Below are 16,563 nucleotides of genomic sequence, written 5' to 3'. Positions count from 1 at the left end.
TTTTAAATTAACAATATGTCAGCTAATAACAGAGTTTCTTTTTATTTAAGAAAATTATGCTGGGTGCTGTAAAGAAGTTGAAATTTCATTTCTAGTTATGTTTTGGATTCAAATAATAGAAAATGGTTTGACTGCTTTTTAAAGCAAATTCAGTCAGCAGCAGATTATTGAAAATAAGAGACATCTTTTATAAAGATAAGCATGAGGTTTAGTCAACACATGAAACCATGTGGTGATGTAAAACAATATCATACTGCCAAGCTTGCTCCCGAGAGTATATATAACTATTTAAGGACACTTTCCCGTGACAGAATAATTGCCATCGTGTTTTCTGAGATAGAATCGGACCTTAGACATCTCTCCCCCGACCACCAACTGTTCTAGTACTTGTAAAAGAGAAAAGATGACATTTTACCAAGGATGGTATTGGATGCATTAATCCACAGAGAATGTACAGGCTATATTTTTTTACATTCCCAAATAGGAAACAACTTTTTTTTCATGTTTTTTAACTTAACTCTGCACATAGTAAGTGTGAGTGACTAAACACAGTAAATCATCTGAACAATGCAACAGAAAAAAAAAAAATGAAGTCCTTAGCAAGAGGAGACAGAGCTGCTATACAATATAGTCCATGTTAGCCCTATAATCATACTGCTAATGCCTTACATACAACTGCAACTGTCAAGACAAGCACCCTTTTAGGATGCTGTGCCTGTACTTGGCACTTAAAGACTCTTGGTAAGCTGAGTGAAAATACAATGTTATTAGGTATAATTCTGAATCTTTAAGATGAAAATTTAACAAAGATTTCATGATGATTCTCCAGACCTGCTGATCACCCTGAGCACTACAGGACTTCCTTTCCTGGGCCTTGACGTATTTGGAAAGCCAAGCAGACCGTAAAGTGTCAATGGTTAGATATGGCTCTTTTTATGCTTTAAAAACACTGCCTAGTACTCGTGACATTCTATGAGTTTGACAATGTCATTTTATAAATCAACCTCTTGGGCTTTGTAATTTTTATTTTATAAAATGTTTTAATAAATGTATATATCTTTTAACACTTTTCATGTTTCAAATTACTAAAGATATTAATTTAAAGTTATGGGAAAATTCTCACTATTTAAAATTTTTTCTAGCTACAGCCTATGTACTGTACTAGATGACATGTTTTTCATGATAAAAATAATACATGTTTGGGATACCTTTAAAAAAGGAAAAGCATACAGACAAGTAGAAACTAGAAAGCATTAGTCTTGATTTTTAGCCACTTCTTCTGACCACTCAGAGAATTTCTTTCACAGTCTTCCAGAAATTGGTAAAGTGCATTTCAGATACCCTCTTTATACTGTTTGGCATAGCTATCTACATATCAAGGATCTGAATGACTGATTTGACATATTGATCTCAGATTTCATTTTTGTCAACATTCCTTTTACCATGTCCACACCATGAAATCTATGTAGCTCTGAAAGAAAGAGGGAAACTAAAATAAAATAATAGACTTAAAAGGCAACTAACCTTTTTCCACCTCATTCAGATTAGCAGCTGGCAGCAACAAAGACAGAAGAGACAAAAGACGTTTTACATTGCAGTACACAGCGGAGCACAGGAAGCCAAAGCACAGCATTAACAACAGAGAAGCCCAGGGTGAGAGAGCAAACTGAAGCAAGGCTTAGATTTCTTACCTACAGCCGGGCCAAACGCACAAACAAGGAGAAAATGAGGTAAAAGGCAGATGCCATCACAGGCAGCAAGAGATCTGTGGCTAAACCGGTGATTTAACAACAGGCAACTTTACTTTGTAAGATGTGTACATAATGGTTTGTGTGTGGGCATTGGAGATTTGGAAAACAGAGAGATAATGGTACAAAATGGAAAAATTAAAATGTTCTGAAATTTTTTTCCACAAAATACATTCTAAGCCTTTACACACCCAACTTGTATGGAAACTTTCATTTACTGAATGTACGCCATCCCATTAAGCAATACCCCATGGTTGAAATGTTATCAATTTTGTATCATCTTTGAATGTGGTCCTGTGAGAAGAGGGTTAATTAAGAAACATAGTCTTGACACAGCAGATCCAGGGTTCTGGCTCTTAGGAAACATTCAAAACCACATTTTTCGATGCAATACCTGAATTCATACCAGAGCTTAAGAAAAGGTGTCAAGTTTTTCAACATCGCAGGGGGGCCACACTTACAACGTTCACTTTTGTAAGTTCTGGGCTAGTGCAATTTGAGGAAGTTTTTAAAACTTTACTTTCAAGAAATGCCTTATTTTTAGAAAGGATATAATATTGATTTTAAAAGAATGACCAACCATCACCAAAAACACAATCTCTCAAGCTACTATTAAAACCCTGGAGTGAATTTTTAAATTATTTGTTTAGCAATTTCAGTGTCTTATTAATCCTTAGCACAGTGATTTTAATTTAGAATCATAGTGAGTTAAACTTCTCAAAAATTAATCTTGTCTGAAGAATACTAGCAATCAACAGTCATATGTTATACATAGGACAGACGATGGATTGAATTAGGTAGAAAATAACAGTTTGGATGCTTTCGGTGGGGAGGGGATAGTAACGGCTACATAACAGAAAAACAATACTGACCCTTAAAATTTATGTTGTCAATCCCTGCAGCAGGAAAGGACAGAGTTTTGTCCTATAATAAATCAATAACTATTTACTGTGAAGTTCTGGTTACATGGGCTTAAATAAATTTAATAAATTTCTCAACAGTGGTTCATTTTATTTTGAACACATGTAGCCATGTTTTACAGCCTGCCCGTCATATCATGACCTCTCTGTCAGACTGATTTCAGATCTTTGAATTTTCTCTATTAACATATCATATCCATTCTGATTCTTAACGTGGGTGCCAAATGTAAAAACTTTCACCATATTAATTTACAAGTTTTTCCTATGAAGTCTTATTTGTTCCTACTAGAGAGTTCATTTTCTCACTGAATGCCTCAGAGATACAGAGTAAAAAAAAAAATCTCCAAACAGAAAGCAACTTATAACTTGAATGATTTTTAAGCAGTGACAACATTATTATATTCTCTGAGCACAGTAGGGGTTCTGTTCCGAGATCTCATGCTCATTAATCAGATTCCAAGCTTAAATCAAAAACAATACAGCCACGATATAAGAAAATGTCTCCCTGACTGCAGACTTGGATGAAGCAGGATATAAATCTGGAGTACAATTTATAACCTCCTATAATTAAAGGCCATTTATGTGCCACTGATTTCAAAATCTGCAGATGGTTGTTTGATATTTTGTAAATGAGTTCATTTCACATATGGACAAAAATGCTACAGCTAATAGATGATTTACAAATATGTCTGATTTAGGTATCTGCTCTAATGTCAATTTGCAAAACTCTTCACTTCCCACAAAACCCAACCCAAAGTTATAGTGATAGTATCTTCCTGTTTTGTATGCTATGAACTTTCTATAGAGTGCAATGTTTATCCTTAGCCTGAATTAAGGCAAACTGATACCTGCAATAGATATGACTGAAAAAACCAGAGGAGTCTCCATTCTTGTTGAGCACCAAACGGCCCTTGACAAATAGTCATGGCAGGTTCCCACATGATAGCTTTTATAGATGTCACGTTTTGGCTCTAAAGTGGTTGTGCTAATAAGCTTTGGAGTTTTTTGGATGTGTTTCAGAGAAAGAGATCTGACACAGGGAAATGAAGCTTCGTAATACTTTTCAGAGGAAGTTGCACTGAACTGAATCATTTTAGGATGCAGAAAACGTGTTTAAGAAGATCAGGTGTAGGAAGGGATCTTGGAAAACAAAGGGAGAGAAGGTAAAACAAAGACTCAAAGAGATGGATAAGGAATGACGTAGAGCACATCTAAAGCCAAAGGCGGACCCAACCAAACCAACGCAGAAGAGACTGCCACTTTATGTAAATTATCATGGAAAAGGTATGAAGCATCTGAATACAGCAGTGCTGTCAGGTCTAGTTTTCATTGGTAAGGGGATATAGAAAAATTCCTGGTTTCTGTGCTCAGGAACACATTGGCTAACCAAACTGTGCTGGAAATACTCGGATCCAATTTGTCCTGGTCAGAGTAGGTTAGTTTAAAGAGGTCTCTGACATTAAGTGAATTAAGTTCTTCCTATAATGATCAGAACAATGACAGGATAGAGAACTGTCTCTAAGAAGGTACTAGCTACAGATTTTGGTGCAAGCATTGGGCTGCTTGTGTAAGTCTAAATTAGCCCATCCAGAAAAACTCAGATTCTCGGGGTAGCTCCAAGGGCTCGAAAATCAGTGCACTCAGGCTAATGGCATGTATGTGAGGTGTGACACAAGTAAAACTCGTGTGAATGTCAAAGCTACGTAACACCTAAACTCTTCCTAGCTGTTAGAATGGGTGCATATTAGACATACTTGCTATCCTTAATTAATGCAAAATAACAAAGAATTCAAATTCTGGCCACTAAGGAGTCCAAGTGCTATATATATATATATATAAATATATATATATAAAAAATAGAGTAACTGGTGATACATGCTAAAATTTCTACTGGAAACTCAGTATATTACTTCGTATGGCATCAGGTACTTCACTGGTGTGAAAAAAAAAAATCATACCATAGAAAAGGCAGCTGCAGAATCTCTCAAACAGACGCGGGATATCAGAACAAAAACTCATTATTCTATTTAGCATCTTCCCATCAAGAAAGTACCTCTTAAAATGCAAAGTTTGAGTATTCCATAAAAGCTTAAATTTCAGTGCTTTTCTAACAAATCCCTGGGAAAATTAATCATACAGATGTGCTTCCATTTTTCATGTCTAGAGATGTTAACCTCAGTCATCCAAGTAGCTATTTTACCCTCTGATATTCTTAACTATGTATATGGAAATAAATACAATTAATGAAAAATACCCAGCCAAATGAAAATGGTAACTTTGAATAGAGTGACAGACTGTACTTCTCCATTTTTTCTTACAAATAAAATATGTAACATTCTCCTTTTCTCTACCAATTTTAAAACTAGATGGTTTATTAAGAATGTAACTATGAAGTTTCTTATTCATAGCCACAAAAATTGATCAAAATAGATATTCTGACATAATAAGTAAGTTGTAAACTTGATGTTGACTTTATAGCAAATTGGTTTATCCAGGGCAGAAGTTTAGCAGTTTGGATAGTCTCATGAGAGTTACCACCTTTATTCCTGACATTTTGTATCAAGATAGAAAAAAAAAAAGGTGGGGTGGGGGGAGAATGTCTGATAAGATTACCCAAAGCGATCAGTATCTTCCTAATGCGATCTATTTTGAAGGACATGAGTTGCTACATGCAAACACTCACTGATGAATAAACAAGTATGGACACGAAGAATCTCAAATGCTTGGTTATTTTTTGCCTATGTAAAGAAATGCTCCCTTTTCACATATGTATCGGTGGGTTGGTCTGCATAGGAAAAGTGCTTTGCATGAAAATGTCATTCAGTTGTGGGACTAAAAGCTTCAGTATGATAACTTCCTTTGTGCTGGAAAGTATTACTTTATGATGGATGCTTATGTTCTAACTGAGCTCCCCAGGACTTTTATTTGGTTGGCTGAAACCATCTTTAACTCCGTCTATTATTACATTACAGCTAATTTCCAAAACACCTATCAGTTATTGAATAATACAATGGTCTACTAAACACATGCAGCATAGTGCCAGTGGTGCTTTCAAACAGATACACAGATTGATGGAATAGCATTTCCTAGTCTTCCTACCTGTGTACTCAGGTGGGCAAAGGCATGTGTAGTTATTAATTCCATCGACGCATGTAGAGTTATTTTCACAGTCATTATCTTCACAGTCATCAACATTGATTTCACAATTTTCTCCTTCAAATCCATCAGCACAAATACACCTGAACGCCAGGGGAAGAAAAGACAAAAGACACCTTCCTATATTTCCAAACCATATGGTCTAAATATTGAAAAAAACTAAATACACTCATCAATTACAGAGCTTTTAACGACAAGAAATTGATTTTTTAAATGCTTTTAAATGACACATTGTAAACATCAATTTAAGTTAATATCCCCCAAATCAGAAACAATTTGAGAAAGAAAATTTATGCTGGCTGCAAGATGGCAAATGGCCCCATGGTCCTATAAGTCAATAAATCCAATACATTTGCAGGTTTAAAAAATGAGAAAAGTTTACTCTACAGCCCTAGATATCTTAATCTCTAGTTGTGTTCTAATAAAATAATTCATGCTTATTTGCTCATCAATGAGGAGGAATGATTCTGATTTTTTAAAAATTACACTTACTAACTTATGTGTAATGTTCTTGATGTGTCAAAGCAAAATAGAAATCTAAAAATAAAACTTTGTCTTCCTTGCAATTATAAAATATGAATATTCTCTTTAACTCTCAACAAATACAATTTTTCACTGGCATAATACATTGTACCTTTCATCTTGCTAGGCATCAGAATAATCTTTGAGTAAAGGCTTGATGAAAGAGACAACTTCATAACAGAAGGCAGAAATGAAGTATATGTATTATAAAAAGTGGTATTTCTAACAAGCTTTAGTAGTAGATTAGCATTCTTATGCGAAGTTATTAGTTTTCATTGTAAGAACCCTGTTTCATGATTCATGAAGTAGATCTGAAGTAACTGTACTGTATGATTAAATAACTCCTGATTAAAAATGTTCACAGCATGTTTGTCTACACATATTGTGGCTTGGAAATGAGTCATTACTTTTCTGTTTCAATGGGATCCACATCTTATCATTACACACAGTCTGTTAAAGCAACACACAAAACAACAGATGGATATATGCCTTGCAGTAGGGGACTATTTGACTATTAATTAGCTTAACAGAGCCACTAATTTGTCTTGACCTAATCTGACTTGATTAGTTCCAATGTACGCATGTGCGTGTTTTTAAATTGCTTGGCTTTGTAGCATCCTGAGCTGAGAATACTGTAATGTCTCAATTTGTTTTTATATCGAAGTATCTCTGCAAGGGACTAATACATACTTTCCTTATGAACAGAATTTCTGGTACTCTTTTCAAAACAAAGCCCTTGGATTTAAAAAGGAAAAATGAATCTTTGCTTATTCTTGCTCCAATACGTCAGACACAGAAAATCACAGACCAATGACCTACCAGAAGCCATCTTTTTCTCCTTCTTTTAAGTGGCAAGTTCCTCCATGTTTACATGGGTTACTGATGCATGCATGAATTGGAACATCACAGTCCTGCCCCTGGACAAGGAATGGTCAAGTTGAGTGTAAATAAAGTAGTTCTCAGCACATAGAGAAAGCACAACAGAATAATAAAGACCCACCAAGGAAAGCTACGTTTTCAGATCTTGGTTCCCACAACAGCTTCTACTTACCTTGAAACCATATGGACAGGTGCAGCGATAAAAGTCAACTGGATCATTGTTACAGGTGCCATCATTTTTACATGGATTTGATAAGCAGGGATTACATTTAGCTAGAATATTGACATCTACAGGACCTAAAAATTGATTGAAAAATATGAGAAGTGGATGCTTTCTGTTTTCAGTTCACTTAAAATTATTTCAATGCCTTAATGTAACAGTACATTTTGTATAAAATTATTATTGGTCACATATCCATATGTGTTTCTCTTCCATGACAAAACCAGAAATCAGCATCATCATAATTATCTTTAAGAACGCAACAGGAGGCCATCTCATTGGGAGTTAATAGTGAAACTCTCTCATGTCAGAGTAGGGCTCTGAGTTGTGAGCTTAGGTAGTTAAGATCTGACATTAGGGATGCCAGCATCAAAGGGTCAGTCCCCTCATTAGCTGACTAGCTAATGCGGATGCTTTCCATGGCCAGTGCCTGCAACTTAACTCAGGCGGCTGGTATGGAAAGCCATGGATCCCAAAGAGGACTGCGGGTGTGTGTGCTAGGGGATGGGTGGGCAAGGTTTTGAATAAGTACAAACTCAGGAGACCTTCAAGATGGTGGAGGAGTGAGACGTGGAGCTCACCTTCCTCCCCACAAATACATCAGAAATACATCTACATGTGGAACAACTCCTACAAAACCTACTGAATGCTGGCAGAAGACCTCAGACTTCCCAAAAGATATATATATATATTTTCTTCCTTTTTACTTTTTGTGAGTGTGTATGTGTATGCTTCTTTGTGTGATTAAGTTTGTATAGCTTTGCTTTTACCATTTGTCCTAGTGTTCTGTCTGTCCATTTTTTTTTTTTAGTATAGCTTATAGTGCTTGTTACCATTGGTGGATTTGTTATTTGGTTTGGTTGCTCTCTTCTTTCTTTCTTTCTTTTATTACTTTTAATTTTTTTAATTTTTAATAATTTTTCATTCTTTATTTTAATAACTATTTCCTCCCTTCCTTCCTTCCTTCCTTCCATCCATCCATCCATCCATCCATGCATCCATCCCTCTTTTTTTCTCCCTTATCTTCTGAGCCATGTGGCTGACAGGGTCTTGGTGCTCCAGGCAGGTGTCAGCCTTGTGCCTCTGAGGTGGGAGAGCCAAGTTCAGGACACTGGTCCACCAGAGACCTCCTGGCTCCATGTAATATCAAATGGTGAAAGCTCTCCCAGAGATGTCCATCTCAGTGGAAAGACCCAGTTCCACTCAATGACCAGCAAGCTACAGTGCTGGACACCCCATGCCAAACAACTAGCAAGACAGGGACACAGCCCCACCCATTACCAGAGAGGCTGCCTAAAATAATAATAAGGTCACAGACACCACAAAACACACCACTGGATGCAGTCCTGCCCACCAGAAAGACAAGATCCAGCCTCCTCCACCAGAACACAGGCACGAGTCCCCTCCACCAGGAAGCCTACACAACCCACTGAACCAACCTTAGCCACTGGGGGGCACACACCAAAAATAATGAGACTATGAATCTGCACCCTGCGAAAAGGAGACCCCAAACACAGTAAGTTAAGCAAAATAAGAAGATAGAGAAACACACAGCAGATGAAAGAGCAAGGTTAAAACCTACTAGTCCAAACAAATGAAGGGGAAATAGGCAGTCTATCTGAAAAAGAATTCAGAGTAATGATACTAAAGATAATCCAAAATCTTGGAAATAGAAGGAAAAAATACAAGAAACATTTAACAAGGACAGAGAAGAACTAGAGGGCAAAAAACAATGATGAACAACACAATAAATGAAATTAAAAATTCTCTAGAAGGAATCAATGGCAGAATAACTGAGGCAGAAGAACAGAAAACTGACCTGGAAGATAAAATAGGGGATATAACTACCACAGAGCAGAATAAAGAAAAAAGAATGAAAAGAATTGAGGACAGTCTCAGAGATATCTGGGGCAAAATTAAAAACACCAACATTCGAATTATAGGGGTCCCAGAAGAAGAAGAGAAAAAGAAAGGGACTGAGAAAATATTTGAAGAGATTATACTTAAAAACTTCCCTAATATGGGAAAGGAAATACTCAATCAAGTCCAGGAAGGGCAGAGAGTCTCATACAGGATAAATCCAAGGAGAAACACACAAAGACACATATTAATCAAACAATTAAAAATTAAATACAAAGAAAAAATATTAAAAGCAGCAAGGGAAAAGCAACAAATAACATACAAGGGAATCCACATAAGGTTAACAGCTGAACTTTCAGCAGAAACTCCGCAAGCCAGAAGGGTATGGCAGGACATATTTAAAGCGATGAAAGGGAAAAACCCACAACCAAGATTACTCTATACCAGCAAGGCTGTCATTCAGATTCAATGGAGAAATTAAAACCTTTACAGACAAGCAAAAGGTAAGAGAATTCAGCACCACAAAACCAGCTTTACAACAAATGGAACTTCTCTAGACAGGAAAGAGAAGGGAAGGAAAAGACCTACAATAACAAACCCAAAACAATTAAGAAAATGATAATAGGAACATACATATCGATAACTACCTTAAATGTAAATGGATTAAATGCTCCAACCAAAAGACATAGACTGGCTCAATGGATACAAAAACAAGACCCATATACAGGCTGTCTACAAGACACCCACTTGAGACCTAGGAACACATACAGACTGAAAGTGAGGGGATAGAAAAAGATATTTCATGCAAATGGAAATCAAAAGAAGCTGGAGTAGCAATTCTCATATCAGACAAAGTAGACTTTAAAATAAAGACTATTACAAGAGACAATGAAGGACACTACATAGCGATCAAGGGATCAATCCAAGAAGAAAATATAACAATTGTAAATATACATGCACCCAACATAGGAACACCTCAATACTTAAGGCAAATGCTAACAGCTATAAAACAGGAAATCGACAGTAACACAATAATAGTGGGGGACTTTAACACCTCACTTACACCAAGGCACAGATCATCCAAAATGAAAATAAATAAGGAAACACAAGCTTTAAATAACACAATAGACCAGATAGATTTAATTGACATTTATAGGACATTCCATCCCAAAAAACAGAATACACTTTCTTCTCAAGTGCTCATGGAACATTCTCCAGGATAGATCATATCTTGGGTCACAAATCAAGCCTTGGTAAATTTAAGAAAATTGAAATTGTATCAAGTATCTGTTCTGACCACAACCCTATGAGACTAGATATCAATTACAGGAAAAAAAATCTGTAAAAAATACAAACACATGGAGGCTAAACAATACACTACTAAATAATCAAGAGATCATTGAAGAAATCAAAGAGGAAATCCAAAAATACCTAGAAACAAATGACAATGAAAACACGACGACCCAAAACCTGTGGGATGCAACAAAAGCAGTTCTATGAGGGAAGTTTATAGCAATGCAATCCTACCTCAAGAAACAAGAAACATCTCAAATAAACAACCTAACCTTACCCCTAAAGCAATTAGAGAAAGAAGAACAAAAAAACTCCAGAGTTAGCAGAAGGAAAGAAATCATAAAGATCAGATCAGAAATAAATGAAAAAGAAATGAAGGAAATGATAGTAAAGATCAATAGAACTAAAAGCTGGTTCTTTGAGAAGATAAACAGAATTGATAAACCATTAGCCACTTTCATCAAGAAAAAAAGGGAGAAAACTCAAATTAATAGAGTTACAAATGAAAAAGGAGAAGTAACAACTGACATTTCAGAAATACAAAGGATAATGAGAGAGTATTTCAAGCAACTATATGCCAATAAAATGGACAACCTAGAAGAAATGGACAAATTCTTAGAAAAACACAACCTTGTGAGACTGAACCAGGAAGAAATAGAAAATATAAACAGACCAATCACAAGCACTGAAATTGAGACTGGGATTAAAAATCTTTCAACAAACAAAAGCCCAGGACCAGATGGCTTCACAGGAGAATTCTATCAAACATTTAGAGAAGAGCTAACAGCTACCCTTCTCAAACTCTTCCAAAATATAGCAGAGGGAGGAAAACTCCAAAACTCATTCTACAAGGCCACCATCACCCTGATACCAAAACCAGACAAGGATGTCACAAAGAAAGAAAACTACAGGCCAATATCACTGATTAACAGTGATGCAAAAATCCTCAACAAAATACTAGCAAACAGAATTCAACAGCACATTAAAAGGCTCATACACCATGATCAAGTGGGGTTTATCACAGGAATGCAAGGATTCTTCAGTCTACGCAAATCAATCAACGTGATACACCATGTTAACAAATTGAAGGAGAAAAACCATATGATCATCTCAATAGATGCAGAAAAAGCTTTCGACATATTCAACACCCATTTATGATAAAAACCCTCCAGAAAGTAGGCATAGAGGGAACTTATCTCAACATAATAAAGGCCATATATGACAAACCCACAGCCAACATCATTCTCAAGGGTGAAAAACTGAAACCATTTCCTGTAAGATCAGGAACTCTTGTTCCACTCTCACCACTATTATTGGTTGTCCATGCTCACCACTATTATTCAACATAGTTTTGGAAGTTTTAGCCACAGCAATCAGAGAAGAAAAAGAAATAAAAGGAATCCAAATTGGAAAAGAAGAAGTAAAACTGTCACTTTGTAGATGACATGATACTATACATAGAGAATCCTAAAGATGCTACCAGAAAACTACTAGAGCTAATCAATGAATTTGATAAAGTAGCAGGATACAACATTAATGTACAGAAATCTCTTGCTTTCCTACACACTAATGATGAAAAATCTGAAAGAGAAATTAGGGGAACACTCCCAGTTACCATTGCCACGAAAAGAATAAGTTACCTAGGAATAAACATACCTAAGGAGACAAAAGACCTGTATGCAGAAAACTATAAGACACTGATAAAAAAAATTAAAGATGATAAAAACAGATGGAGAGATATACCATGCTCTTGGATTGGAAGAATCAACATTGTGAAAATGACTCTACTATCCAAAGCAATTTACATATTCAGTGCAATCCCTATCAAACTACCAATGGCATTTTTCACAGAACTAGAACAAAAAATTTCACAATGTACATGGAAACACAAAGACCCTAATAGCCAATGCAATCTTGAGAAAGAAAAATGGAGCTAGAGGAATAAGGCTCCCTGACTTCAGGCTATATTACAAAGCTACAGTAATCAAGACAGTATGGTATTGACACAAAAACAGAACTATAGATCAATGGAACAGGATAGAAAGCCCAGAGATAAACCCACACACCTATGGTCACCTTATCTTTGATAAAGGAGGTAAGAATATACAATGGAGAAAAGAATGCCTCTTCAGTAAGTGGTGCTGGGAAAACAGGACAGCTACATGTAAAAGAATGAAATTAGAACACTCCTAACACTATACACAAAAATAAACTCAAATGGATGAAATATCTAAATGTAAGGCCAGACACTATTAAACTCTTAGAGGAAAACATAGGCAGAACACTCTACGACATAAATCAGAGCAAGATCTTTTTTGATCCATCTCCTAGAGAAATGGAAATAAAAACAAAAATAATCAAATGGGACCTAATGAAACTTAAAAGCTTTTGCACAGCAAAAGAAAAAATAAACAAGAGAAAAAGACAACCTTCAGAATGGGAGAAAATATTTGCAAATGAAGCAACTGACAAAGGATTAATCTCCAAAATTTACAAGCGGCACATGTAGCTCAATATCAAAAAAACAAACAACCCAATCCAAAAACAGGCAGAAGACCTAAACAGACATTTCTCCAAAGAAGATATACAGATTGCCAACAAACACATGAAAGAATGCTCAACATCACTAATCATTAGACAAATGCAAATCAAAACTACAATGAGGTATCACCTCATACCAGTCAGAATGGCCATCATCAAAAAATCTACAAACAATAAATGCTGGAGAGGGTGTGGAGAAAAGGGAACCCTCTTGCATGGTTGGTTGGAATGTAAATTGATACAGGCACTATGGAGAACAGTATGGAGGTTCCTTACAAAACTAAAAATAGAACTACCATATGATCCAGCAATCTCACTACTGGGCTTATACTCTGAGAAAACCATAATTCAAAAAGAGTCATGTACCACAATGTTCATTGCAGTTCTATTTACAATAGCCAGGATATGGAAGCAACCTAAGTGTCCATCGACAGATGAATGGATAAAGAAGATGTGACACATATACACAATGGAATATCACTCAGCCATAAAAAGAAACGAAATTGATTTATTTGTAGTGAGGTGGATGGACATAGAGACTGTCATACAGAGTGAAGCAAGTTAGAAAGAGAAAAACAAATACCGTATGCTAACACATAGATGTGGAATCTTAAAAAAAAAAAAAAAAAAGGTTCTGAAGAACCTAGTGGCAGGACAGGAATAAAGACGCAGACGTAGAGAATGGACTTGAGGACACGGGAAGGGTAAGGGTAAGCCGGGACAAAGTGAGACAGTGGCATGGACATATATACACTACCAAATGTAAAACAGATAGCCAGTGGGAAGCAGCCACATAGCATAGGGAGATCAGCTCAGTGCTTTTTGACCACTTAGAGGGGTGGGATAGGGAGGGTGGGAGGGAGGGAGATGCAAGAGGGAGGAGATATGGGAATATATGTATATATATAGCTGATTCACTTTGATATAAAGCAGAAACTAACTCACCATTGTAAAGCAATTATACTCCAATAAAGATGTTAAAAAAATATAAAACAAATAAATAAAAAAAAAAAAAAAATTTATCAGTGCAAATAAAAATGCAATAATGTGCACCTGCCCTGATAATATTAGTCCAGTACTGTCATTTTCATACATGAGATACAAAACACTGCCACTTTTATGCTTAGGACAAGAAACCGAAAATGAAATCTTCATTATATCCTCCCTCATGTCCCTTCAGTTCAATTTGTTAGCACATTAGCACAGGCACAAGATGAGTGAGATTTCTGTGTCTTCCTCGTCGAGAAGAAAATACTGCTGAAGCGGTCTCTACTTGCAATCTCACCTTTTGGGATACACATTAAAAAAATGTCATAATCCATGAAAGGTCCAGATTAAATGCAGATTCAGTTGAAGATACATTCCTTTGGCCACACATATCTGTTCCACAAGTGGCTGGAAATGTAGATATTGTACCATCCTCAATAAAATTATGTTCCATTGATGCTACTTTTTGCACTGTTTGTGAGAGTGCACTAGACTGCCTTTTGGCAACTGTTTGATGAGTACACTCTGTCAGAGTGACACTTTTATATTTAAAATACAAATATTTTATAACATAAACATTAATTATATTTTTGCTTTCACCATCAATCTCTCTGTAGTTCTTTATCCTCACTGGAATTAGCAGTGATAATTCTAAGTGTATGTCTCACCACACATAATTTCTAGCAAGGTTATCTGAGGCAGCTGTATAGCATCCCTCCCCTGCCCCTACTCTTCTACCACTGCTCTAAGCTTCAAGGTACCTCCACCCAAAAAGCTGTATGACTTCTGCTAATATAAACTTTCTTTAATCAAAATTTTCTACAGATTAGAGACCAACAGTAAGCTGTTGGTCTACTTACAGAAACTCATATATGAAAGAAAATGTGAAGTAACATGGTGGCCATTAAAACTCTTCATACCTAAACATTCCCTTACCCTAGGAAATACATATTCATATAATGGTTTTGGAGTACAATCCAAAAAAGGACAGCGTTCTATACTGTTCAGTTTTCCTATTAACAAAAACCCTGAAATATGTTTACATAGAGATTCCTGTTTCTTTTTCAACTATTTGGAAATAAATGACAGTTCTGGGGATCACTATTAATGGGAAGGGTTGGTGTTTGCTCCCAGTGACACCTCAATCACTAGGGGAGGCCTTGCCTGTATCTCCTCTGCTTTTTCTTGGTACCAGAAAAACGAAGGCAGTTGTTGTATCAAATTACAGTTGGGAAATTGCTGGGATTAATACTGAAGTGAGCCATGTAGAAATTTAATTTCTCACCCTCCTCCAATGTATTTATCAAATAAATTTAGCTATTCAGTACATTGGGGAAGTAAATGTAGCAGTTAATTAGAGCAGTATGTTAAATTAATCTCATACCCCACAATAAATGGCTTTGTGTTTGCTAAAATGATCACACTTAGAATCAGCACTAGGAAAGGAAATATCTAAATGGTAATGGATTCCTGAGCTAGGCTAGAAGAAAGAAGACTCTTAGAACAAAGGCATAGGGTGAAGCAGCTAAGAATGTACGCCAGCAAAGCAGCAGGTCAGCAAATGCAAGGACTGTAAACATTCATCTGGCTACTTCCCAAGACCTTGAGGAAAATTGTCTTTTAGTCTAATTCTGTGCTTTCAACCTCCAAAGACTGTAGTTTGAATGGAGGGGTTCAGGGTTGGCAGTTTCTAAATTTATTCCGTGGAATGTGACATTTTTCAAAAATTATGTTTGATTATTTAGATGAGAAGCTCGAGATTGTTTTAGAAAAAAAACTGGGTATGTTTTGAAGAATTATTTTAATAGAGTATGCAGATAATGAAATTGCCAGGCTGAAGCAGCCTCTGTCCAGTTTTTAGCACAGTCGAGATTTATTGAATAAATATCCACTGAACCATATTTGATTAATAAGCACTATCTAATTTCTCCACTTTTTTTTCCAGGACCAAGTTTCATTTTTAATATAGCACGTCTGCTCAACTATTTTCAGTATCTGCAATTTCTTATGGGTATATGAAGGGAGATTGTTGCTCTCCCATACATATTCAGTTTAGCTACAAGAATCAAAATAACAAGATTTCTCATGTGCACAGGCTTCTGATAATTTCCTAAACCCACAAACTGTTCTGGCGGCATCAGGTTGAGGAATATATAAAATACTGAATTCTAATTTCTTCGGCTTGGTAAAGTTGACTACTAATAGCTACCATTCTATTTGCTTCTCCTTTTTTCAAATCCCTCTTTTAAAATCAATTTTTTCAAAGATAATTTATTATTTCTAGCATTTGAGTTTGAGTGAAAGGTAATTCAAAAGATGTTTCTGAATTATAGAAATTCCAAATAGCAGCGTCCTCCGATATGTCCAAATGTCTTAAAATGGTATGATTCCTTTTCCTATTTAGATTATAATTCCACCTAACTAAATGTTCTTCTTA

General features: G+C 35.9%; 1 protein-coding gene across 3 annotated transcripts in view; it reads right to left on the bottom strand.

Moving 5' to 3' along the window:
- SLIT2 (slit guidance ligand 2) overlaps positions 1-16,563 on the bottom strand; it is a 398,287-nt gene that overhangs the window by 54,843 nt on the left and 326,881 nt on the right. For all 3 annotated transcript variants that reach the window (XM_079920024.1, XM_079920023.1, XM_079920025.1), the window contains exons 27-29: positions 7,398-7,522; positions 7,166-7,263; positions 5,768-5,907 (exon numbers count right to left, since the gene is read on the bottom strand). In XM_079920024.1, coding sequence (XP_079776150.1) covers positions 5,768-5,907; positions 7,166-7,263; positions 7,398-7,522 — 363 coding nt within the window. The remainder of the gene's footprint in view (positions 1-5,767; positions 5,908-7,165; positions 7,264-7,397; positions 7,523-16,563) is intronic.

This window comes from Stenella coeruleoalba, assembly GCF_951394435.1.
Source record: "Stenella coeruleoalba genome assembly, chromosome: 4".
In the NCBI taxonomy this organism is placed as follows: domain Eukaryota; kingdom Metazoa; phylum Chordata; class Mammalia; order Artiodactyla; family Delphinidae; genus Stenella; species Stenella coeruleoalba.
Note: the sequence above shows the minus strand (reverse complement) of the source record. Positions and strands in the feature narration are given on the sequence as shown.